Source organism: Pollachius pollachius (genome assembly GCF_949987615.1).
Source record: "Pollachius pollachius genome assembly, chromosome: 10".
NCBI lineage: Eukaryota > Metazoa > Chordata > Actinopteri > Gadiformes > Gadidae > Pollachius > Pollachius pollachius.
This window is the reverse complement of record NC_136943.1, coordinates 18,025,866-18,052,566: the sequence shown is the minus strand read 5'-3', so window position 1 is coordinate 18,052,566 and position 26,701 is coordinate 18,025,866. Positions and strand designations below refer to the sequence as shown.

General features: G+C 46.7%; 1 protein-coding gene across 1 annotated transcript; it reads right to left on the bottom strand.

The window, feature by feature from the left end:
* Positions 1-5,910: 5,910 nt before the first annotated feature.
* On the bottom strand, positions 5,911-14,989 carry hspa9 (heat shock protein 9). Its single transcript, XM_079745235.1, has 16 exons — positions 14,664-14,989; positions 13,812-13,870; positions 13,406-13,493; positions 12,937-13,118; positions 12,709-12,833; positions 12,438-12,511; positions 12,153-12,259; positions 11,488-11,650; positions 11,108-11,200; positions 9,743-9,952; positions 9,111-9,338; positions 8,110-8,332; positions 7,792-7,886; positions 7,595-7,687; positions 7,269-7,409; positions 5,911-6,983 (listed from the first exon to the last, which is right to left on the bottom strand). The coding sequence occupies exons 1-16, from the start codon at positions 14,742-14,744 to the stop codon at positions 6,882-6,884; spliced, it is 2,064 nt and encodes a 687-aa protein (XP_079601361.1). The 5' UTR covers positions 14,745-14,989; the 3' UTR covers positions 5,911-6,881.
* Positions 14,990-26,701: the final 11,712 nt, after the last annotated feature.

Here is a 26,701-nt window from a genome sequence, read left to right as displayed (position 1 = left end):
ACACACACACACACACACACACTCACAGACATACGCATAATTTGATGTCAATATGCATGTGCTCTGTGGTTGTGTGGGGGATAACTTGTGTACGCTCACACTTGACGACCTTGTGTTTTTCTTCAGGTGCTCCAATGGCCTTCAGCTCGTTAGGTCACTTTGAAACCAAACCGCAGGACGATGTCAATGAAAGGGTATCCTTTCATTGAACCCTTTGCAACAAGACTTCAAATCAAACGATTGTACCGCATATTTTCAGCCGTCTCTTTTCAAAACAGTGGTTCACTTGATTGAACAAGCAGCACAGCCACCACGTCTTTCAGAAGTTTAATAAAGTGCACAATTTTCTATTCCAAGATAAGTGAAGGAGATAAAGAGATTCACGTTTGCTGGCAAAGATCAAAGATCAGGAAAAAGATATCCAGAATGAATAGCCTGTTTGCCACCCTAACATTTGAGAAGCGTTAACCCCCCCACACATGTGTGTGGGGGGGTCAGAATATGCAAACCTCTAAGACATCAAACAGATCTGATGCAATCCAATGTAAACCGTGGAGGGGAGCGAAAGAGACAGCGCTACTTATGACAGTGAAACAGCAGAGACAGAGTGATAATAAAAAGGGAACGATAAAAATACATTTAATATTTTGGAATAGAAAGCGTTCAACCATCTGAATGTCGTCTGACGGTCTGTGATGGATAGCACCGTTCAAAGAGGGATTCAACATTTACATTATTCATGACTCAAAAGGCCAACATTCTTCCGTCATTGTCAAAACTCGTTGACCTCACTCACTAGCATCTGATTGAAAACAGGAACAATATAAAAACTAGATCAATTTAAAAGCTAAAAGTGTGTTGTTCGCAGCCACTGAGAAAATGTAATGTTTGTTAAAGACTGATTCAATAGAAGATTTGATGCTTAGTTCCATTTCTCATTTTGTCCATAGATGTTTTTTTAAGTTGGCCGTTTTTTCCACATAACATCAACCCACAATAAGAAAAAAGTTTTGAAATGCCCAAAGCAGTTTTTTTTTCGAACCTTTCTTGTCTTATGCATCACAACTCCATCAACATGGTTCCAGTTCCCCTTTTCTGACACCAAACCATACATGTTTCCTTTGAACTCATGATATACTATTCTCCTTTAGCCTCAATATTGCAGTGGCCTTGGAACCAATATTATACTTTATCCTCTATCATCGTTATTAATATTGTAGTGGCCAAGGCTTTAAAATGGAAGAAACTGGCCTTTTCTCTCTCTCTTTCTCTCTCTCGCTCTCTCTCTCTCTCTCTCTCTCTCTCGTGCTCTCTCGCTCTCTCTGCCTCTCTCTCCGCCTCTCTCTCTCTCTCTCTCTAGTACCATGGAGTGTTCCTCATGTGCTGCTACTGGTTGCAATTTGCAGAAAAAAAAGAAAACCATATACTTTTCTTGAAGGAAAGATAAACGCCCTTGTTTGAGATAGTCCCCACAAATGATCTAGATCAGATACACAGTGGGCTTTTGTCACACTAGCGGCCGGTACTTTGTGTTCAATAAGGGGTGTCGGCTTTGCTGCGGTTCAAGCTTGTGCTATCTCCACCCACCCACACCTTCAGATTTGAGGTGGTGTAGCTGTAACATTTGTTTGATGTGACTTGGTAATCCAAAACTGTCAGTCACAGTTAACACATGCAATGTGTTTAACCTAAGGAGGGGAATCTGAGTCCATATTTTAATAGCTCTGTATTATTCTGCCCCTGCACCTCTTCATCACATTCTACTAGTTTGGTTTAAAAAAAATAGGCAAGATTGTTTATTTTGACCTTAATAAAAGTCTTGAATATTCTTGTTGAATCAGTTTTGGAATTGATCTTTTTAATGTAAATCGGTACAAGACGCTTCATAATGAGTCTACAGAACACGTCCCAAAGTCAATAGCAGGATTAAGTTCCGATTACAACTCCAAACAAACTCTTTGGAGTCAGATGTTGGACCGAACACTGTTACGTAACCAGGCCTGAGTTACCGCCAAACACTCGCTGTGTTTATGGCTTCAAAGAAGTGAAAGACAAGGGCTGGAATTTTTGGAATTACTTTCTTTTGTTGGGGATAGATAGAGAGGAAAACCTCATTTAGAACAGGACATAGTGTGTGAGTGTGTGTGTCTGTGTGTGTTTGTGTGTGTGTGTGTGTGGGGGGGGGGGGGTCGCAGACAAAAGCAGAGAGTTCTTACTCTGTAGAAGACGAAACACACAGAATGGAGAAGGAAGGACTAAAGAGTAGCCTTTGTTTCGGGGTCCGTATGGGATGCTGGCACTGCCACACTTCTTTTGGTCGGGCACCAAAGGAGCTAATTAAATAACTCAACTCTGCATAATTCAAAGAGGTTTATTTAAATGAGCTGCTGTGATAAAGGAATGTCTCTGGAATGGCTTTTAGCAGAGCAGCGCTCCACTTAGCTTCCTTTCTGCCGTCGATTGGAAAGCCTCTGAGTATTTCTGTCCTTCTACGAGACGGCACACACACACACACACACACACTCACACACACATGCTCACACACACACACACACACACACCACGCTCACACACACAGACACACACATCGATCGGATACATTTTGAGACAAGCCTTAACCTCAGAACTTGAAGAGGTAAAGGCTGAGGCACTTCAGTGCCAGACTAAGAAATTTACAGCACAGCAGAAAAATATATTTTAAGTGCCCTGCATTTATCTTTTTTAGACCTTTATCTTTTGTGTGCTTGAAAAGTCTCCGATAGATCGCTCGTAGGCCTACCAATATACTTCTGTGGGAGTTAAACCTTCACCTGGGCAGGGGCGTAGCCATGAGGGGGCCCACTGGCCCCCCCGAAAATCCTGAACGGAAGCGGTCTAAAGAAAGCTGAAATATATGCACTAATAGTTTCATCTAACTTTGACTTATCATTCTTATTTAAAGTATTAACCCCCCCCCCATTGACAATCAAGTGCCACCCCAAATATAAGACTGGCCCGAGCTGGCCACCACAGTAATAAAATCCTGGCTACGCCCCTGCACCTGGGTATTGGAAGTGAGTACTTTTTGAACCTGTTATATAGAACAAGCCTTCTTGTTTGGTAGTTGCCTAACTTAACATATCATTAATCATGCAGAAGCCATATCGACGTAAGACGGGATCATTGTTCGTGTCGGTGTCAACTACTAGCAAGGGTTCTCCAAACACGCATTTTAGACTATCAGCGCTGCTCACTGACAGAGCTCTGAGTGAGCCCTACTGCTATCTGACGTCCGTCAGGTGGAGCGCTGCCAGAGACACGGCCAGCCATCTGAGCTCTGTATTCACACACTGGAATCAGCCGTTGTAGTTGTGGGTAGTAGTAGCAGTAGCAACAGCAGCAGTACAAGTAACAGCTGTAGCAGCAGCAGCAGTAACAGCAGTAGAAGCAGTAACAGCAGTTGCAACAGCAGCAGGGGTGGCAGGAGTAGCTCAGGAGGTAGAGTGGGTTGACTGGTTGCTAGTTTGATCCCGGCCTCACCTACCTGAGTGTTGTGGTGTCCCTGAGCAAGACTCCTCACCCTAACCGCTGTCTGTCGCCCTGTGTGGCGGCGTTGCGTAAATTTGTGAATGATTGGTTGTAAGTCGCGTTTGATAAAATCGTCAGCAAAACCCCCTGAATGTTAATGTAACAGCAGCAGTAGCAGCTACAATAACAACAAAAGTCATTCAGATGCATATTTTGCCCAAGACATCACTTTCAGGAGAAAATGGAGGGACCAGCCGCCACAAGATGCGTCAATAACACACACACATACACACACATAAAACACATGTCTCCCAGGGCCATGATTTAATGATCAAATTGTATGATTGAGAAAGTCATACGTTAGCTGTGTGTGTGAGTGTTCGATGTCCCCCAAATCGTAGATTCAAGCCTCGTCTCTCTACAGTCTCAGACTCTATTTGACGAGGCATTTGCAGGTTTGTGTTCTTGGTAAAGGTCAATTAGATGTAATCTGTCAAAGCTGGTGCTTTTGGTTCCACTTCGTACATGTGAAGCACAGTGAACCACAACGCAACGCTCCCTTTCCATCTCCTTCTGACATTTACGGGTGCTTTGCTATTATTCTAAGTCTCAGCATAAGCTGACAACTGGTTTGCTAGTGTTGGTATGATAGTAGGCTATGCAACACGTTGACGATGGGTCTTCACAGCAAAATAAATATTGTATGGATTAGTTCAGGGAAACCATGCAAACCGAGCTAGTGTTTCCACATAGGTCGCAAAGATAAGGCTTGTAAAGTTTTCCAAAGCGAGTTGGTAATGATGGTGTCGTTGGTGTCGTGGATGTAGTTTCCTGTGCCGACGGGGACAGTGCACGCCATGAGAGATGGACACAGATATATTCTCTGTCCACTACCATGTGTTTTCTTCACCAGTTATCCCTTTAAATAACACATGATCAATAGGATCCATAATGCATTGCGTTAACTTCTCCTTAGCTGAAGTGTGTGTGTGTGCGTGTGTGTGTGTGTGTGTGTGTGTGTGTGTGTGTGTGTGTGTGTGTGTGTGTGTGCGTGCGTCCGTGCGTGCGTGTGTGTGTGTGTGCACTTAAACTGCTGACAAAGCAAAAACCACGACTGACTGATGGGAAGGTGTTAACGGATGCCCTTTAAGTGTCTGTGTATCCCTACTTACACACTTAGACAGTGTGGGTCTAAGTGTGTATCCTACAACTTGTGTTCTCTTCATGGGCTTCAGTGACCGTTTTTGGAGAAATTAAGTTGGCAATAGTTTCCCACAGCAATAGACACATCCATGCCAACACTACGAAATAAGCTTTGACTCGTTAATTCAAGTGTTAAATTACCCATAAATCACAAAGACACCGTATTTTGTTTCATTGTATTCATCGAGATGGGATGTGTAGGTCTGTATCCAGTGGGTGGTATTGCTTTATTTATCAAGTCTTCTGCCTCAAGAGATTGGCTGGATACAGCGCTGTTGAAAGAGTGATCATGACATGTAAACATATCGATCTTATTACACTTTTTCATCTTCATGTTCAGGATAGACATTTACAAACCGAGCTAACGCTGTTGGATAACACTGGTTTCTGACTAAAATGTTCTGGTCATATTTAGAGTTTAAAGAGCACCAGATTTAAATAAAGTGTTGGTCAAGAAGGTTTTATCAGATGCTCTAATTAGCTCAGCGCTCTGTACCTCTCTTCAGGGCATTAACCTCATCCTACTATATATGCTGTATATATACGCGCCGTGTTATTTCTAGCACCCTGTTTGGCCACCAGATGGCGTCATAGTGCATTATTTTATTTTTTTCCTAGTATGTAAAAAAATAGTTTATCTAACAATCAAACAGTAACTGCGCGACCCGGCCCCGGTTAATCGGTTGACGATGACAATAACATCATCATGTGACTTAACCCGTCGCCTTGAATTCATTTTCCGAGACACAGGCCCTGCCTAAACATCAGAACTCACTTTCAGTGCCCGAAAGGAATTTATCAAAATGTTTATAATACTTCAGTCAGTTCATTAATCACCTCACATATTTATTACAAAATATGTGAGGTGAATTAAACGTATTCCCCTCATTCATATTCCGTCATCTGGCCCCCCATGAATGTATGAAGGAAATCCAGAACGAAGGGCTTATTGAATTGCTCATCCATAGGTCAGCTTGCACAATACCTGCCACTTTCAAGAGAATGTGCAGAAGATATATACTTTAAAGAAAATTACTAAATTATTGTGAGAGTAAAATATGATTGCACCCTAAGTGCAGAACATTGGATGGAGCGCATCGAATTCAACTTTAGACAAACAAAGCTATGTCTCCCTCTGGTGGCGGACTCGAGCAAGGATCTAAAAATGTCACTTAAAAGCAGCACCCCAAAGATGACATGTTGAATTCAGGAATTTTATTAGAAAAAGACAATGGAGACCTTCAAAAATTACTCATGACCTTCCTAGATCATAAGCGTCGTTTCAGTATCACATTACGCTGCTTGCTGACTGCAACAAAAACACAGAGCAACCTGGCTCACTTTCTGGCACACACTCAAGAATACAGAAGAGTTTATGGCAACCCAACATCCTTTCAGGGTTGAATGATTGACTAAATGGGGCTTGCATTTTAAAGAAAGCCACAATGAAAAGGTGTATTTTAAGGCCATGCTCAGCAATATGGCTCACTGTTCAACTGTAGGACAATTCTGGGACTTCGAGGTGGAAAAGGAAATGAACATTAATATGTAGTTGAACAAAGAGCTCATCTTGATTGCATCCAGAAGCCTCATACCCACAAATTAGATTTGAGCTGGCTCCTCGTTTTAGTCGGGAGTTGCCAGTGGTTCTAGGAGACCTGGAGGTGCACCCTGGAAAAGGCTCAGACACCTTCACCAACCAGGATCAAGTGTGGCCGACAGCCAGGCCTCTTATTGGCTGCATTCACCGGTGGTCGTAGCAGCCGATCGAGACCTGTCTGCCCGTCTCCACGCACGCTAGTCCTACAGGACAGTCAGAATCCATCATGTTTGAAAGAGCACACAAGTGTTGTGCTACAACAGAGAGCTCAACAAAACAGCGACCAAGACCAAAAAAAAAACACAATAGGATATATAGTTATCTTGGACAATTAAATTACAAATAGTTGCGGTATCCCCGTGCTCGGAGGAACATACAATACTATTTATCTTTTGAATATGCCATGTTTTTTTCGGCCATAAAACACAGTATATATTAATATAAGAATGACTAAGAATGCAGCTTGTTGCTGAGGGTCTGCCCAAACACCCTCGACCCCCTCCCCCCGCCGTTAGTCCTCGTTGCAATGTTCTCCCTGCAGTCCATCACAGACATGTGGCCAGTGGGGCTCCTACTGCTGGCCTTCCTTCTTCTCTCCCTCTGAGGAGCCAGAGCTGCTGCCGCTACCGCTACCGCTACCGCTACCGCCGCTGCCCTCACGCTCCGACGCCATCTAGAGGGGGGGGGGAGAAGGGCTGGTCAGGGCACGCTCAGATGCTGCGGTTTAAAGGACGCAGCTTAAAGGAAACCTTGCCTGGTAACCCAAACCCGCCAGGATCAGGCAACTCGTATTACAGAAGCTGCTCGTCCTAGAGAGGGGCGATCCCTCCATGAACACATGGTACATGTACATGTGTTTTTTTTTTTTTTTACTATTCCCCTAGATCAGTTTAAGGGTTTGTGGATCCTTAAAAGACTGGTCTTGTATGATCGTCATGAGATGGTATCAAACAACCACCTTCTTGTAAGCCATCTCGAACAGCTTGAGGGACGCTTGCTGCAGGGTGTTGGCCGCCTGTTTGATGTTCTCTCCCGTCTCCGTCTCCTTGTTGGCCAGCAGGTCACGGACCTTCACAATCTCCTCCTTCAGCTTGGCACACTGGAAGACACGTGGCGGACCAGAGTTCAGGAGAACTACAGAGACTCGTTCAGACGTGGGATCAGAGCCGGGCACCAGCGACACGGATCCCAGTACATACAAAGTGCTCAGGATTTGAGATGAGCGATGACAGCACTACCACTACCGAGTCCACTATCCACTCCAAGAAACCACAGCGGCTTTACCTCCTCAGCAGGGAGCTGCTCCTTGAACTCCTCCATCTTAGACTCTGTGTCGTGGACGATGCCCTCTGCCGTGTTCACTGCCTCCACACGGTCCTGAGTGGAGGGGAGTTAAGAAGACATTACGTCAAACAACCAAATTAAGCCAGAGCCAAGTGGATATTGACATGAGACGTCGGGACCAGGACGGCGGCTCCTACCTTCTTTCTCCGGTCCTCCTCTGCGTACTTCTCTGCGTTCTTTACCATGTTCTCGATGTCATCCTTGCTGAGGCCTCCAGAGGACTGGATCACAACTGCAGGCCGGACCGAGGAAACCAGCAGGAGTTACTATACGGTCAGCATGGTTTGAAATACGAGAGATCTTTCTTCCAGGTATTTTTGGTACATGTGTGGACGCACTTGGAGTTGACGATGAAGTGGATAAATGGGGGCTATTCCCATGTATATGGGGGAACGGAATGTGCATGAGCACATAATAACGGATAAGAACCAATGACTGGGGGTCGGGAGACTCACTCTGCTGCTCGCGGCCGGTGCCCTTGTCCTTGGCGGAGACGTGCACGATGCCGTTGGCGTCGATGTCGAAGGTGACCTCCACCTGGGGGACGCCGCGGGGCGCGGGGGGGATGCCTATTAGGCTGAACTGTCCCAGTACCTTGTTGTCCGTGGCCATCTCTCGCTCGCCCTGGCACACCTTGATCTCCACCTGGGTCTGTCCGTCGGCCGCCGTGGAGAACACCTTCAAGGGGGGGGGGGGGGGGTTAAAGATTAGGGTGATTGCTTCCTCTGATGCAACATTGGCCCAGACCCCGGTGCCTCCTCCTGTAAGCTACACTAGAACACGAGAGTGTTCTGGAGAAGGATAACCCTGTGGTTTTACTAGTGTTGACAGATCTACAGCCATGGGCTCGACCGCGCTCAGGGCTTTGAGGTATTCATGTCATATGAACGGCAATCCCAGATCAAGCAGTCACACAAGGAGTGCAGGCAGAGCCATGCACTGATCACCATGCCCTCTCCCACAATTCCACCATAAATAGCACAAATGGACCAGTGAGAATAACATTAGATATTTATATTGGTGCTGTACCATTTAAATCCCCCAGGGTTCATTTTTAATGACTTGGTTGATTAAAAACATCCCATGCACGATCCAGTAACACCCCTTGCCCACTGCATCCGTCCGCTGGCGGATCCCATTGACTTTGAATGGGGCGGAGCCGCAGTGCACCGTGGATCCATCCGTTCCGTTGGATCAGTCGGCTCCGTCAAGAAGTTAAAAAATGTTTCAACTTTTCCGGGCAGCGACGGATCCGTCATCCCATCAGACGGCGTATGCTCGGGCTTGGCTGACGGATGCCTCTGCAGAGACCACTCCCCCGTCCGTCAGCCACGCCTTCCGTCATCAGTTGATGGACGGATGCAGCGGGCGAGCTGCGTAAGTGAGGGCCAGTGAGGACCGCCCCGGGGCCCGTATGTTTCAGACCGGTGTGCTGGGTGTGCGGGCCGGGGCGTACCTGGCTCTTCTTGGTGGGGATGGTGGTGTTCCGGTTGATGAGCTTGGTGAAGACGCCCCCCAGGGTCTCGATGCCCAGGGACAGCGGCGTGACGTCCAGCAGCAGCACGTCCGTCACGTCCCCGGCCAGCACGCCGCCCTGGATGGAGGCGCCGATGGCCACCGCCTCGTCGGGGTTCACAGACTTGCTGGGCGCCCGGCCGAACAGCTCCTGCACCGTCTGCTGCACCTGCAGGGGGAGAGACATCGGGGAGACGCTTCAGGTAAGGGCCACCGAGTCAGGACGCACGCACACACACGCACGCACACACACACTAGAATGCTTCAATAATATATAGACGGAACAGATTTAAGAGGGTCTACGCCCTTCGTGGCGGTCGGCAACTTCGAAGTTCTTGCTATTAAATGCAGCGTTTTGGTCTGCTTGCTATTGAATGATACGCTTATTTCAGCTCAGAGGAAATACGCTAAGAAAATCATTTGCATGCTTAAAAAGCGCTGCGTCTCTCTGGTGTTCACATCCCGCGACAGCGGGAGTCATGCTCAATCCGAGGTAGGCGCGTGTGCTGCTCCAAGGACGGCATGTGTGCAAGTGCTGCCCAAGTCAGAGGACGTCATGGGGTCTCGTTGTACCTTGGGCATGCGGCTCATCCCTCCCACCAGCAGCACCTCTCCGATGTCCCCCTTGGAGACCTCGGCGTCCTGCATGGCCTTCTGGCAGGGGGCCACAGTGCGGCGGATCAGGTCCGCCACGATGCCCTCGAACTGGGAGCGGCTCAGCTTGATGTTGAGATGCTTTGGGCCGGAGGCGTCCATGGTCAGGTAGGGCAGGTTGATGTCCGTCTGGGAGGAGAGAGGAGACGCGGGGGTCACCGTTAGAAGCGGAAGCACAGGGACCTTGGCCTAGCGGTTGTTTCAACACGAGGGAGAAAGCGGAGCTCTACTCTACAAGGCTAACATCTTACTTCTGCACTGCAGCCATTTACAAAACTTTACACAAATACATGAACTAGAAAAGATTCAAGAGTAAAACACACCCATCCACGAGTCGATCCATCGAGGAAATTGTTTCTCTACATCGATAACTGCCGCCTGAAAATAGCTGAAACTTTAGCTATACGTCTCAAGCCACTGGAGCCTGAGATTATCTCGTATTTGAATGTAAATCATATTAACTTTAACTAGATTTATTTTTAATTGTTCCATGTTTATCCCAACCTTAACAACCCTCTCCCTGCTCCTTCCGGCAGAATGCCGCCAAATTAGTAGGGAAGGATTCTGTGGCCCGAAGCAACAGCAGAACTGGACTATAATTATTAAAAGAACATCTAAACAGGTCTAGTGCAGTAGCACCAAAGGCAATAGTCTAAATACCCGGGAACTGCCTGTATGTTGATCTCGTTCTCATCAATGCATTAGTTGGATCTGTAACCTCACTTATGAATGGCCGCCTTCTCTTGACTATGAAGTTGAAGTAAAAATCGTAACATGGTACATTTTAAGACTGGTTGTGCGGCCCCACACTAGGCTGGCCCTGCGGGATCCTGAGGGCCAGCCACTCTCGTGAGGCCGGGTCCTACAGGGCCTCGTGGGCAGAAGGGTCTAGAACAGAGCCTGCAGCCCGGAGGCCCGGCGCAGAACCTTTATCTACCAGCCCTGTAACACTGGACCGGGCACAGGCACCCGGGCAGCTGACTGAGGGCTGGGCGAATACAAGGTGGCCATGTTGTTAAATGAGGGCCATGGACACACATATCTCCACATTTAAATTTTAAAGTAATGGCATTTCTAGTTTAAATAAGTTTAGCATAAAATGTACCTCAGAGAAAAGTTGCCTCATATGTTTGCATAGGTTAATCAAACAAATGAAACAATACAATATAGCCAGCTTCATAATTGTACCTGGACTGATCTTGCTTGCAGTGTGATAAACCCTTGTGACAATGATAGTGGATAAGGACGGACACACACAAAATTAAATGAATTATGAGTGTGTACCTGGAGGGCGGAGGACAGCTCACACTTGGCCTTCTCAGCAGCCTCCCGAACTCTCTGCAGGGCCATGCTGTCCTTGGTCAGATCAACGCCGGACTGAGGAGACGCAACAACCTCATCACCATGCTCAAAGACAACCTCATCACCATTCTCCACAACTCTAAATACAGTCTCCCTATTCTAAATGAACCAATAATCTTGTCTTTGTTGTGTAAAAGTAATGGATTGAAACAGCACTATTGTCTATCAGACAATAGATTGAACAGATGAGAGATCAGACGGTTGACCAAACGGAATGTTTTATCTTTACATACACCTTGAACAATAATGCTTGAAATAAAAAAAGACTTAATCTTCAGGGATCCCTCAGTCCTTTTACATACCTCTCTCCTGAACTCCTTGATGATATGCTGGAGGAGGTGCTGGTCAAAGTCCTCTCCTCCCAGAAAGGTGTCCCCGTTGGTGGACTTCACCTCAAACACACCTTTCTGGATCTCCAGGACCGAGATATCGAACGTGCCACCGCCCAGATCGTACACCGCAATTCTGGGGGGGGAAAACAGACAGGGAAGGGTATTTTTCAACAAACTGAGTTATTGGAAGAAGTCCAGCAAGTCAAACAGCACTGATGCTACAAGACACATATTCAGCGGATTGACAAATAACTCAATCGACCAGCATTAGTGCAGATTATTTGTAATAGCCAATAATCTTGATTATTTTTGCAATCATCACTTCTTCTACATCAGTATACAAATCCCAAGTTACCTGGACCATTTCCTTCTCTGATCACTAGATAAATAAACTAAACAAGTTACATTTCTGAAGCAGCAAATGATGACTAATGTACTTGATAATTGACCTCAGCAGAACAATGGTTATCAAATTTAGACTACATATGAGTAATTTACTGTTGATTGACCCAATTGTTGTGATATTGTTTAAACACTGAATGTTTTCATCCAGTTATAAATTCAAGTTTTGTCTGTGCATCTGAACACAATCCCTAAGTGCCCCAGCAGCCTCCAGCCTCAGAGCCTGGACTTACACTTTGTCCTCAGTCTTCTCCAGTCCGTAGGCCAGGGCTGCCGCCGTCGGTTCATTGATGACACGCAGGACGTTCAGGCCAGCAATCTGACCGGCATCTTTTGTAGCCTGGAACCAACAGGGGGGAGGAGTTGAATGTAAATCACTAGCACCTGCTCCGTCTCCACCGATATCTTCAGGTAGCCACGCGTGAACCAAACACTCTTTCCCGTATTGGTCACCTAGAATCTGCTACTATGACCCTATATTATTTGCATTATTAATGTTGATCATTGCAAAGGTCTACCTGTCTCTGGGAGTCGTTGAAGTAGGCCGGCACAGTGACCACTGCATTCTTCACTCCGTGTCCCAGGTAGCTCTCTGCAGAGCAAAAGCATTCATTACATTAAGGCGTTTAACTCAATAAAACAAACATAAAATGCTACTTTGCCTGTGTACTAATAAATAAATAAATAAATAAATAAATAAATAAATAAATAAATAAATAAATAAATAAATATATATATATATATGTGCAAATACAATGCCAAATCTAGTTGAAAAGTGGTGGCTTCTACCTGCAGTCTCTTTCATCTTCATCAGGATGAAGGCCCCAGCCTGGCTGGGAGAGTACAGCTTTCCGTGCGCCTCAACCCAGGCGTCGCCGTTGGACGCACGCACAATCTTGTAAGGCACATTCTTCCTGTTGTGGAAGGAGCGTGACTGTGATTAAGAATGTTGTGAGAAGCGATGAAGTCTTGAGAAGCGATGAAGCCGTGTGAAGGAGAAGAGAGGGGAGCACTCACATGTCCTTCTGCACCTCAGGGTCGTCGTAGCGCCGCCCGATCAACCTCTTGGTGGCGTACAGGGTGTTGTTAGGGTTGGTAACGGCTTGCCTCTTGGCCGGCATGCCCACCAGACGCTCTCCTTCCGCGGTGAAGGCGATCACTGAGGGGGTGGTCCTGGCTCCCTCTGCGTTCTCCAGCACCTGGAGCACCCAACCGAGACGTTGGAATGCCGGACATAAACGTTGAACACAACCGTTGAGCACTACTTTGAAAATAATATCATGCATGGCTCAACTGCACATATTTATTTAAACTACGTCAGTGTATGTTCTTCGGAGCTCGATTCTCATCCAGCCTGAATAAGGTGCTGCCCATACAGCATCAGAACACAGTAGCTGAATGTCTCCATTCAAATAGAAAAGCACGAATAGCGCGGCGCTGAAAGCACAACACAAACGTAATATGTTAAACGTGTGCTCAGCGTCACCTTGGCCTGTTTCCCCTCCATGACTGCGACACAGGAGTTGGTGGTTCCCAGATCGATGCCAATGACGGAGCCCTTAATGGCCTCGGACCTGCAACAAACCAAAACCCATAAAAACAGTCATTAAATCATTTCAATGTGTAAAAGCTTGAGCATGGACATGTTTTTACAAACCGCTGTCTGTTTATAATCCTATTAGGGTTGGGAATTATTTTAACAAAAATTATTTTGTGGGGTGTGTAAAACTTTCTTTACTAATTACAATGTTGAAAATTAGAAGTTTTGACATCTGAAATACATTTTGGTTATTAGAGAGATTAAAGTAAAGGAACCGTTGGGTAATGGTACCATACCGGTTAAAATGGTTCATTGGCTTGTTAATAAATATGGTGCGGTTAACTCTACTCACGCATAGTTCCTCCGGGAAAAGGTCCGCAGAACATCTGATTGGAAGCCATTCCAGCAAGCCTAGGAGACAACATGAAATGGTTATGAAAACTCCTAGTGCACCTATACATTAACTTGAAGGGATGGACCCCTGACCATGAACGCAGGCGATCCGCCAAGTAACTTTGGACCAAGTAACTAGTCCCCCTGTGGCACAAGACCGTAGACATGCCATCGAACAATGTACCAAAGCATAATAATTCAGATTGCTTTAGTTTCATAAACTATCATGACCCAAAGTCAAGGTGCACCTAGAACGCTACACAAAATGACTTCACGGGTTCTCAGAGAATGTCCTAATGAGAAAAAGAGGCCTTGAATGACTGAAAGTGAATAACACTGAGATAACTCTTTGTGAGTCTTGGTCTCGAACCTGAAGGTCACCTCCCCTCACGGGAGGAGAGCGGTGCATGGATCCGTCACTGCGCCACACAAATGATTAGTGCTGTGTTTAATAGCGATTAAAATGATTAAACGTTGTTCTTGTGCTTGATTGGATAAGTAAGACGGGTCTGGACGGTTCTTGCCGTCATCAGCTGATGTAACTCAGGACGCCATCACTCGTATTAGCATGCGTAGTAACACCACTTACGTCCTATCCGTTAAACGACATCAATGTACAATAAATGAAGTACCTGGATTGCCAGGGTTTGACAGCCAGTGTCTCAACCCTGAAGTCGGTGTTTAAATGTCATGTTTGTCCCAATGAATGAAACCCACGTTAGGTAACGTTTATGCTAGTAGGGTTAGCATGTATAGCTAGCGCGGAGATTACGCAACCCGTCATCTACCAACATGTGTGGCTCAGACTCACCTTCTTCACTAACGAAGACACGTTCCTGGAGGTGGTCTGCGAGGGGAGAGACCTCGAAAGAGTTCTGGCGACGTTCAGCATGTTGACAGCTCCGCTAGCAGGCTAATGTTGCTAATAAAATGTACGCAATGTTCAGATTCCCCGAGTTATGAGAAGCACCCGAGATATCAAACGATCCCAGATAGTAGTTCTAGTTCTTGATGTATGCACACACGAGAGATGTATGTCTCTTATATTATCTATATGCATGCAAGCGTGCAGGGTCGTCTCGTCTTTCTCCACCGCCGCTGATTAACCGGGACTGCGAAGGTTCTTCTGGAATTATCCAACGCATGTTGCACCATGTACAGCACCGGACCCCTTGAGAGCACCCTGAGGACTGCCCGATGATAACGACGTATGGAAATATATATATTTAGTAACTCTTAATTCCTTTAAGGTTTCAATATTAATATCATTCTAAGTATTCGATTTGTATGGGTCAGTTTAACTTAAATTTTACTGTTGTTAAATAAAATTAGCAACAGTTTTAAGAAAGGCAGTATAAGGGCGTCTCAGTAGTGTTGCCTGGTGAAGGTCATGATGATAGGAAAGGGTTATGGTCATCTCAGCTGCTCTGACGTAAGGGATGCTACGCAATAATAAATATGATATGATATATATATATATATATATATATATATATATATATATATATATATATATATATATATATATATATATACATATGTATATATAATATGAAACTATGGACGATGATAGACGAATATAGGTGTACTATTCATGATTTTATTTCTGAAGATTTGTTCTGTAAGCATGTACAACTTTATTTGGGAGAACACAAAAAGTAATGACATACAAAAAGAAATCATGACGTTTTACCCAAGACCTACACTAATGACATAAATTAATATCAAAATTCAAAACTTTTGAGAGAAATATTGAATTGTGACCTGTGACATATTCCCAGACTGTGATGAATGTTTAAAAAAGAAGTTTGAGACTGAGTCATACCAACCAGTAACTTGTATCTAGTTTAGTGGAATTAAAGCAAAAATGTTGAAATGGAAGGACACAAGCCACATAGAAGACACAATGCAGGTCCTGAAGGTTTTTGTTCACATTGTGTGTAATTATAAAATACATATATCCCCACTGCTGTCTTTAACAATGACTTTCATGAAAGACATTCTCTCCTTTTCTGCCTCCCGTACAACATCTTCTCATTAGTCTACTGCCATTCCATCACCTCCTCCTTCCTTCCTTCACTCTCAACACCTTTCGCATCTACTTTCGACCCCCCCCCCCCTTTCCTTTCCTTCTCTCTTCGTTCTATTGACTAGATCCTGTCCTTCCTCTAGTCCAGAAGCTCGCTGTGCAGGCTTCCCTCACTGTCCAAGAAGTTGATCAGTTCCTCCACATCGCCTTCCTCGTCCTCTTCCTCCTCGCCGCCCTCCCTTGACATCTGGGCCTCTCCCTCTCCGCCGCTACCCTTCCCTCCGAGCTCCAGGTAACCCTTGGCTGTGTGGTCTCGTGCTCCTCCTCCTCCCCCCTGGGTCTTGCTGTTGACCGGCTGGACCATCAGGATGCCCTCCCCCAGGACGGCCGTCTCGCTGACGCTCTCTCCGTCCTTGGCCGCGGGATCGCTCGTGGCTGCCCCCTTGCCCGGTGCGTGAGCATTGGGGTCCAGGGTTACACTGGACCTGCTTGTGCAAAGACCCATGGCCCCGGATTAAGGAACACACTTAGAGGCGAGAGTAACGCTCCTGCATGTACAATGGCGATCCCTGCTGCTGCTGAGGTCCCTTGAGGTCAGCGCTGGTGGGTCCGGTTTGTTAGTCAATTGTCGGCAGAAGTAATTACAAACTTTCCATGGGCAGAAATTGTCCGTCTTGTGGTTTCAGGCTTTGTTTTCTTAATATATAAAGCTAAATGTAATCTGCTTTGAACCTCTCAAACCATCCAATTGGAATCACTTCTCGAAGACGTGCATTAAACGCAAATGTCACACCTATATTGTGGCCAAGTCCCCTTTGAGTGTAATTCTTCAGTGGTCGCCTGATGCAGAGGAGCTCCTGGTGAATCGCTGGTACATCCTGTGGAAGTGTTCAGAGCCTTGCGGTACGCTTCCAGCTGCCTGTCTCCCATCCACTCCCAGGCTCCACTCTCGATGTCTGCGTCCGCTGATCTGCTGGGAAACGACCATCCTAATGGACCAGCATGGGCACGGCTCTGCTCTCTCGCCTGCTGTCCCCTGATGAATCAAGTGGAGGGAAAAGAGGAAGGGTTGGGGGTCTCCCGCCTCCCCCCATCCTTTTTTTTTCCACCTCCACCCAGTGCTCCCAAGAATAGGTTTGAGTGAAGTCCCACGACATCTATCTATTTAACTACTTTAGATGTTGATACCATCAGCGGTCAGACTGTGCCAGGCCTTCTGCCGCAGTCCCACAGAAGGTTTGAGCAGTTGCTATTGTTCTCTCTGTTTCAGATGTTCTCCTGAGGGCCCTCGACCCAATACAGGGTTCTCAGAAGAACTCGAAGACACAGACATGGAGATACATCTGTTGGTGGCAGTTTGGAGTGGATAGCGACTGCAATATTCTTTTGCTGAATGCTATTTATAAGCAAACTTGCTAGTTAAGTATATAGGGGATTATATGCTGTGCATACAATCTATTTGTAGGACCTAAGTGGTAATTCATGGCTTCTAAGTCACAAGTGCAAGAAAATGTTATGAGGATTAAAGGTGAAGGTCATAATGCGAACATAAAGGGGATCTCATACTGTGGCCCTGGGAGCTCAAAGCCAATGATTAAAACACAAGCAAATTAAGAAAAAATGTTGATACATTTGACAACACATGCATGTTCAGAAAACTTGCTGCAAATATGTGTGTTTCAGAAGGACACTTAAAAGAGACAAACATGCCCCAACACCACCATAATATCTAAATCATGCAGTCACAATGTTCAAATAAACCAAAGATACATTTTAGAAAATGTTTCCAGTTAATTCTTGAGTTGCATTAGATTAAGCTTGACTGTACTATTAGTGTTGTTCCTCTGAGTTTTCAACATGTAGTCTACTGGCTCCTCCACCACAGGGGAAACTCTGATCCTCCTGGCCCTCTCAGTCCAGAATGTTACCCAGGGATCCGTGCTGGGAGGTGTACGTTCTGACCTCCAGCAGGGGTCAGTGTACCTCAGACCAGTCGCATCAGGATAGCGATCACATATAAAGTCCTGAGAGTGAGGGCTGTCATAGTAAACCACAAGCTTTAAAAAAAGAGTGATACACAAATGGTACCAATGGAGTACCATCTACTAATACACATGAGACCTTCTTCATTCATAGACAGCCACCTATTAGAAAGCCTCCACATACTTATTCCAGAAAGAGTAAATTGGTTGCTCTCATCAAGCAGATGTAAAGTTGTCGGAGTCACTGAGTTGTTTGCAGTTAAACAGTCAGCACCACAGAAAGGGGCAGCTGAGATATACCCTCTTCCTCAATTGGCCGAAAGCTGCTTGACCTTCACCAAGATAGACCTCTTAATTCCAGAGGTGGAATAGAATCTAACAGTTTCAAATTTTGTTTTAATAACTATTCTTTACTATTTTTAACAACGTGATCATTAGTGCTGTGATCTTAATCATTATAATTGATGATGTTCATCAGAATGATCATCCGGGTTGTGACCTTCTTTAACACATTTAACCTTAGTTAGTAATGCAACCTTATGGAATATTTATAGCTGGATACAGCTATTAAATAGTGTATATATGTATTGAGACCTGTTTATTACGTGTTTTTGTTGTTATTTTTCATTTTATTTGTATAGCCCTTAATCATAGGTACAGTCTCAAAGAGCTTAACAGGCCCTATATTTATAACCCCATCCCCCCCCCCCCAAAGGGCATGGAAAAATAGAATCGAGGAAATCTAGAGAAGGAACGCACGGGGGGGGTCCCTCCCTCCATGGATAATCAGGAGTGTGATGGGGGCAATCATTTACATACATGAATGCAGACAGGCAAAACATTTTAAATAATTTAGTTCAAAAAAGTTGTGGCTATGCGCAGGGGTTCCCAAATTCTTCCAAATGGAGAGCCAAAATTGAATCTGGGGGGAGTGTTGTAGGCCAATATGTTAATTTTGCAGTACATTAAGTTAAATATGGGTATAAAGTATATAGCGTCCGTGTGCAAAATAAACACTATCAAAGTATTTTTGAAAAATGAATGACACTGTTTGTGCTTCACATTTATGTTAAACAATTACTAATCTGGCTTCTTTCAATTTGAAAAATAATTGAAGCACTATGAAATATTTGAAGAGAGACATGGAATATATTGGCCTTGGGCCTATATCTTCTAATACAAAGGCGTTTAGTGCAATAGGCAAAGTAACATGGGACAAAACATGCCCCCATGTGACCAAAATACATTCTGTCACGACTCAGAGCAGGAATCAATCGCAGATCAAAAGGATTTATTTCCAAACAGTCCAGCAGGTAAATCCGATTCCAGGTACAGGCAGGGTTCATAGGCAGGCAGGCAGACAGATACAGACCAACAGGTACGGGCAAGAGATCCAACACCGATAGGCAGAAGACTTAGTCCAAAACAGGCAGGGTTCAAAACCAGGAAGAACAGTAAACTATAAAAAGCTTCACGCTAGTCTCACTCACGTGGCAGTCAGGTAGCAAACAGTACATACCGTGACGATCTGACAAACTGAACAGAAAGGGCAGTGTTTAAATACTCCAATCAATACCCAATGAGAGACAGGTGAGCAGAGAAACAACAGACAGGTGAGCAGAGAAACACAAAAACAACAGTCCATGCGAGAATCCTGACAGTACCCCCTCCTTTACCAACGCCTCCTGGCGTTGACCGTGGAAGGAGCAGGGTGCTGACGGTGAAAGTCTTTGATGAGCGAGGGGTCAACAATGTTCCGGGCAGGGACCCAGCTCCTGTCTTCGGGGCCGTAGCCCTCCCAGTCCACCAGGTACTGTTGGCCCCGACCCCGACGGCGGACATCGAGCAGGCGGCGAACAGTGTAAACCTCAGACCCATCAACGAGTCTGGGGGGTGGGGGGGTTTGGGGTCGGGGTTGGGACCCAGATGCCTACCCCGGAAGGGCTTGACACGGGACACATGGAAGGTGGGGTGGATGCGGCGGAGGGCAGGAGGGAGGTTCAAGCGAACCGCAGAGGGATTGACCACCTTGGAGATGGTGTAGGGGCCGATGAAGCTTGGGTTCAATTTTGGGGAAGTCACCTTCAGAGGAAGGTCACGTGTGGAAAGCCACACCCGCTGCCCCTGGGTGTAGTGGGGAGCCCTGCTGCGGTGACGGTCTGCCTGACTCTTCGTTCTGGTATGTGTGCGAAGAATGGCGGCCCGGGTCCGCCTCCACGTTCTGCGACAGCGTCTGATAAATGTCTGTGCTGAGGGAACCCCAACCTCCTCCTCCTGGGCCGGGAACAATGGAGGCTGGTAGCCGAGGCAGCACTGGAACGGTGACAGACCAGTTGCAGCAGATGGCAAGGAGTTCATGGAGTACCCATGGCAGCTGAAGGCTCCAGGCTGTAGGGTCCTGTGCCGTCAGGCACCGCAATGCTGTCTCCATCTGCTGGTTGGCTCGCTCCGTCTGGCCATTTGACTGGGGGTGAAAACCTGGGGACAGACTGACTTTAGCACCGAGAAGGTTGCAAAAAGCACGCCAAAAATTAGAGGTGAACTGGGGACCTCTGTCTGAGACCACATCCACTGGGAGCCCGTGTAGCCTGAAGACATGCTGCACAAGTAAGTCCGCTGTCTCTTTGGCAGAGGGTAACTTGGGTAAGGGAACCAAGTGCACAGATTTGGAGAAGCGGTCAACAATAGTGAGGATTGTTGTGTTACCGTGAGAAGGTGGCAAACCAGTGACAAAGTCCAGGGCAATGCGGGACCAGGGTCTCCTGGGTACTGGTAGGGGTTGCAGTAAGCCGGCAGGTGGTTGGAGTGATGGTTTATTCCGGGCACATACAGAGCAGGCCTCCACAAACTCACGCACACTCCCCTCCATAGCAGGCCACCAGAAGCGTCGCTTGATAAGGGCAGTGGTGCGTCTGACACCCGGGTGGCAGGCCAGCTTGGATGAGTGACCCCATTGCAGGACCTGGGGGCGGACGGATTGTGGTACAAAAAGACGGTTAGGAGGGCAAGCCCTGGGGCCGGACTCACCAGACAGGGCTGTGCGGACAATGGTCTCAATATCCCATCTAGCAGCTCCTATGAGGCACTGTGGAGACAGGACGGTGCTAGGTGCAGGAGCAGGATCCGAATCTGGGAACTGACGAGACAGGGCATCCGGTTTACCATTCTTGGAGCCAGGTCGGAAGGACAGACAAAAGTTAAAACGGGAGAAAAACAGAGACCAACGAGATTGTCTTGGGTTTAAACGTTTAGCCGAACGGAGATACTCCAGATTCTTATGATCCGTCCAAACTAAAAATGGCTCCTTAGCTCCCTCCAGCCAGTGACGCCACTCCTCTAGGACCAATTTTACTGCCAATAGCTCTCTGTCCCCAATGCCGTAATTGCGTTCAGTGGGGGTGAGTTTGTGGGAGTAGAATGCACAGGGGTGGATCTTCTGCTCTGCCCCAGACTTCTGAGAGAGAAAAGCACCCACCCCACCATCTGAGGCATCCACCTCAACGATAAATTGATGGTCAGGGTCAGGTTGGCTCAAGATCGGGGCCGATGTGAACCGACTCTTCAGGTCATTGAATGCTGCTTCGGCAGCTGGTGTCCAAGAGAACTTCACCTTGGGGGAGGTTAGAGCGGTTAGGGGAGCAGCCACTGACCCATAGTTGCGGATGAATCGCCGGTAGAAGTTAGCAAATCCCAGGAATCTTTGTAGCTCCCGCCTAGACGTTGGACGCTCCCAATCGGTGACTGCTTTTACCTTCGGACCATCCATCTGGACCCCTCCTGCTGTGATGACATACCCCAGGAAGGAAACAGTCTCCTTGTGAAATTCACATTTCTCCACTTTAACGAACAGTTGGTTCTCCAAAAGGCGCTGCAGGACACTCCGAACGTGCTGGGAGTGCTGGGAAACCGACAGAGAAAAAATTAAAATGTCATCAAGGTAAACAAAAACAAACTTGTTAAGCATATCCCTCAGGACATCATTAATCAGACCCTGGAACACAGCTGGGCAGTTGGTGAGACAAAAAGGCATGACTAAATACTCATAGTGACCTGAAGGAGTATTAAATGCAGTCTTCCATTCATCCCCCCTCCCTTACTCGGACCAGATGGTAAGCACTGCGGAGATCCAGCTTGCTGAAAATCTTGGCCCCCTGCAACAGCTCAAAAGCTGAGGACATCAAAGGCAGAGGGTAGCGGTTCTTCACCGTGATGTTGTTTAGACCCCTATAGTCTATACAAGGACGCAGGGCGCCGTCCTTCTTCTCTACAAAGAAAAACCCGGCACCAGCAGGCGAGGAAGAGGGGCGGATGATTCCGGCAGCTAGTGATTCACCGATGTATTTGTTCATCGCTGCGGTTTCGGGGGGAGACAAGGAATAGAGACGGCCCCTAGGAGGTGACGTACCAGGTCGAAGATCGATGGCCAGGTCATAGGGTCGGTGTGGTGGCAGGGAGGTTGAACGGGCTTTACTGAACACGGCCTTGAGATCCAGGTACTCAGGGGGTACATCAGACAGAGCCATGGAATCATCTGTGGCTTGTGAGATTGCGGGCAGGGGGGTAAGAGCATTCTTAAGGCAGTTATTCAGACAGAATGGGCTCCAGCCTAGGATGGTGTTATTGGCCCAATCCACATGTGGATTGTGCTTTACCAGCCAGGGCCGGCCGAGGACGATGGGAGCAGTCGGTGAGTCTAACATATAGAACAGTAGGTTCTCTTGATGGTTGCCAGAAATGAGTAGACTCACCGGGGGCGTGACATGGGTTATCTGGGAGAACCTTTCTCTGGTTAGTGCTCTTGCCTCCAGGGGTGTTCTCAGCTGGCCTGGGATGAGGTGTAGCTCAGAGGCCAGAGAGGTGTCCATGAAATTGCCATCAGCTCCCGAGTCAATAAGTGCGGACACGAGGTGGGAATGAGCTCCTGTAATGAGCGTGGCAGGGACAAGGGTACGGACGGTAGAAGAGGGATGAAGAGGAATGACGCTCACCAGTAATCCCCCTTCTACGGGTGAGCATTGCCTCTTTGCTGGGCATTGGGCGGAGTAGTGACCCGGTATACCACAATACATGCACGAATTGGTGTCCCTTCTTCTCTGTCTCTTGGCTGGGGACAGATGGGTATGGTCCACTTGCATGGGCTCTGGTACGCTGGGGTCAGCTGGCACTGGCAGGGATGGGAGAGGGACCCCCGAGGAGGATGACCTCGGAGGAGGACGGAACTCTCGCTCCCCGGCGCGTTGCTTCAGGCGTTTGTCCACTCGGATGGCAAGCTCAACAAGGTCGCCAAAGGTGGAAGGTAGTTCGCGGTTGGCGATCTCATCCTTGATGGCCTCAGAGAGTCCATAGAGGAAGGCATCATACTGTGCATCTGGATTCCAGCCGCTGGTGGTGGCGAGGGTGCGGAAGTCTATAGCATAGTCAGAAGCAGAGCTCTTGCCTTTGACGGATCTGCAACATCACTCTGGCAGCCTCTCTCCCATGCACCGAGCGATCGAAGACCTTCTTCATCTCACCTACGAATGCCTGATAGCTGAGGCAGACTGGGGAGTTGGAGTCCCAAACTGCAGTTCCCCACTCTCTTGCACGACCCGTCAAGAGGGTTGTGATATATGCAACCCGGGACTGATCCGACGGAAAGGTGGCGGGTTGCAGCTGGAACACCAGCGAACATTGTGAAAGGAACGATCTGCATGTTCCTGGTTCCCCGGCATAAAGTGCAGGAGCTGGCAGTCAGGGTTCTCGGAGCGGGTTACCAGATGCACCGGGTGGGTCGGGCGGTGTTGGCAGTTGAGGCTGGGGTGGCGGCACCAGGGCCAGTTGGACCTGCGACAGCTGGGCAGCCAGGTCTCCGATGTGGGTGGTGATGGCCTCCAAACACCTCTCAAGTGTCTCAAACTGGGCTTGATGTTGACCGAGAAGCACTCCTTGTCTCTCCAGCGCAGTCTTCACCTGAATCAGATCTGCTGATTCCATCTTGGTCAGATCGTACTGTCACGACTCAGAGCGGGAATCAATCGCAGATCAAAAGGATTTATTTCCATTTGATTCCAGGTACAGGCAGGGTTCATAAACAGGCAGGCAGGCAGACAGATACAGACGGACAGGTACGGGCAAGAGATCCAAAACCGATAGGCAGAAGACAGTCCAAAACAGGCAGGGTTCAAAACCAGGAAGAACAGTAAACTATAAAAAGCTTCACGCTAGTCTCACTCACGTGGCAGTCAGGTAGCAAACAGTACATACCGTGACAATCTGACAAACTGAACAGAAAGGGCAGTGTTTAAATACTCCACCAATCAATACCCAATGAGAGACAGGTGAGCAGAGAAACAACAGGTAGGGGGAGACATAAACAACAGTCCATGCGAGAATCCTGACACATTCTTCACTGGTTTGAACAATCATTTTTAAATCAGTAGAATTGGAACAGCTTGTAGTAGTAGAATTGGAACAGCTTGAGAAGGTTTGTAGAAACCAGTACTGTACTTACTAGTGCAATAAACAAAATAACATGGGACAAACATGCCATCATTAATCTTACACAGCAGAACATACTCATACAAGGTGACACATTGGAGGCCTAGGCCTACACATTCTGCCTGAAGTAGGCCTATCAGCGGGATACGTGAAGCCTGTCCTTGATTTTTAAAAGTCTCTCAATATCAGGCTCTAGCTGACTAACTGACAAAGCAAGAACGTCAAGTAGATGAGAGTCAGAAAAAGCACAAAAATAAATAAATAAATATATATATATACACACACCTTAGCACAAAAAGTAAGGAAATTTGTGTTTGGTAGATTATTTCTCTGTGGTAACAATGCTTTTTGGCAATAAATCTTATACCGTTGGAAAGCCTGTTTAGTTCTCTTTCAAAGGGTGCCCCATTTGTAAGGAACATGCATTTGGTTGGATGAGCAGTAGTGCTGAGTATGTGGGTCGCGCCAATGAAAAATTTTCTGCCATTGCCAAACAGGTTATTTTGCTGTTGTTATTGACACTTGTTTTGAGCCTCTGGTACCCCCACGTGCTGCCAATCAGGTGCCTGATTGGCAACACGTGCACTGGAACCTGAACATGTGGAGGAACATTATGTTCAGTGATGGGTCCAGATTCTGCCTATGGCAGTTGGATCGTAGGGTCCAAATGTGGAGAAGACACGGAGAACGCTATGCTGATTGCTGCACCGATAGAATAACATATTTTGGTGGAGGCAGTGTGATGGTGTGGGGTGGCATCTCCTTCACTGGAAAAAGGCTTGTCATCATTGGAAGCAATCTCAATGCAGAGAGAGAGAGATATATATAAAGAGAGAGAGATGAGATTCTGCAACTATTGGCAATCCCATATCTCTACAATCTTGGACCGAACTCTATCCTCCAAGATGACAACGCTCGCCCCCACAGAGCGGGGTTTATCATAGACTACCTCCAGAATGTGGGAGTGGAGAGGATGGAATGGCCTGCTAGCAGTGCTGACCTCAACCCCATTGAAAACTTGTGGGATCAGCTTGGGCGTGCTGTTCGTGCCAGAGTGACCAACACAACCACGTTGGCTGATTTGCGACAAATGCTGGCTGAAGAATGGGATGCCATCACTCAGCAGTGTGTGACCAGGCTGGTGACCAGCATGAGGAAGAGGTGCCAGGCTGTTGTGGCTGTGTATGGTTCTTCCACACGCTACTGAGGCTCCTGTTTGTGAAATGAATAAATTGTTTGATTGCCAATATGTCTTGTTTCTTCAAACTTCAATCATCCAATCCACCAAACACCAAACGAGTCAATGGCAGAATAAGCTGTTTGGCATTGGCAGAGAAGATTTGGCAAATTTTTCATGGGCGCAACCCACATACTGAGCTCGGCTGCTCATCACACAAGTGCATGTTCCTTGCAAATGGGGGACCATTTGAAAGGGAACCATACAGGCTTTCCAACGGTATAAGATTTATTGCCAGAAAGCATTGTTACCACAGAGAAATAATCAACCAAACACAAATTTCTTTACTTTTTGTGCTAAGTTTATATATAGATATATTTAAAATAAATTAATTAATTATACAGTGGGCAATGCGGGGTGTCGGCGGGGCCAAACATTGTTAGCCATGGTCTATGGTAAGGAGGTGCGGCTGGTTAACCGTAAGGGGAGTCCAGGCATCCAGTTGTAACACGCTAAAACAGACGGATAATGAATTAGAAGTGCAAACTAAAGATGTAGACAACTGCTAATTGGTTGACTACACAAACAGGCATTGATTCAATTAGAAACAGAAACATTCACATATCTAGACAGACTCAATCTAGTAAATAATCTACCTGCAACGTTCTGCACAAGTGAAGGCCTCTCGTGGTTGAGTTAGGTAAAGCAGAGAACAGTGAATTACAATAATCCAGTCTAGAAGGTATGAATGAGTGAATGAGTTTCTGCATCTGCAAACGTTGGTCTGGTTGTAGCAATATCTCTCAGATGAAAGAATGCAATTTTAGTTAGCTAACATGTTAACATGTTGGTCAAAACAAAGCAAAGGGTCAAACAAGACACCTAGATTTTTAACACAGGCACTTTGCTTGATGACAGAGCCTTCGATACATAGTGAGACCGCTTTGAATTCTGTTTGGTCTTGCTTTGGGTCAATATTTATCTACTCGGTCTTCCTTTTATTGATCTGCAGGTAGTTGTGGGACATCTAATTTTTTATTGCAGTCAACAAAAAACTTTTTTGCAGGGGTCAGAAGGTCTGAAGCTGACTCCTTAGCTGGGGATAACGTTGCCCAGGGGAAGCATTTAGATTGCAAAAAGCAATGGACCAAGGACCGACCCTTGTGGGATACCAAAGCTTAGGT

What these genes read in the sequence shown, in the direction of transcription:
- hspa9 (XM_079745235.1), bottom strand. Translation starts at nt 14,744, where the DNA reads ATGCTGAACGTCGCCAGAACTCTTTCGAGGTCTCTCCCCTCGCAGACC. An exon ending in TGTCTTCGTTAGTGAAGAAG is followed by an intron (nt 13,871 to 14,663) that starts GTGAGTCTGAGC and finishes GTTGTCTCCTAG; the next exon opens with GCTTGCTGGAATGGCTTCCA. An exon ending in TCCCCACCAAGAAGAGCCAG is followed by an intron (nt 8,333 to 9,110) that starts GTACGCCCCGGC and finishes CCCCCCTTGAAG; the next exon opens with GTGTTCTCCACGGCGGCCGA.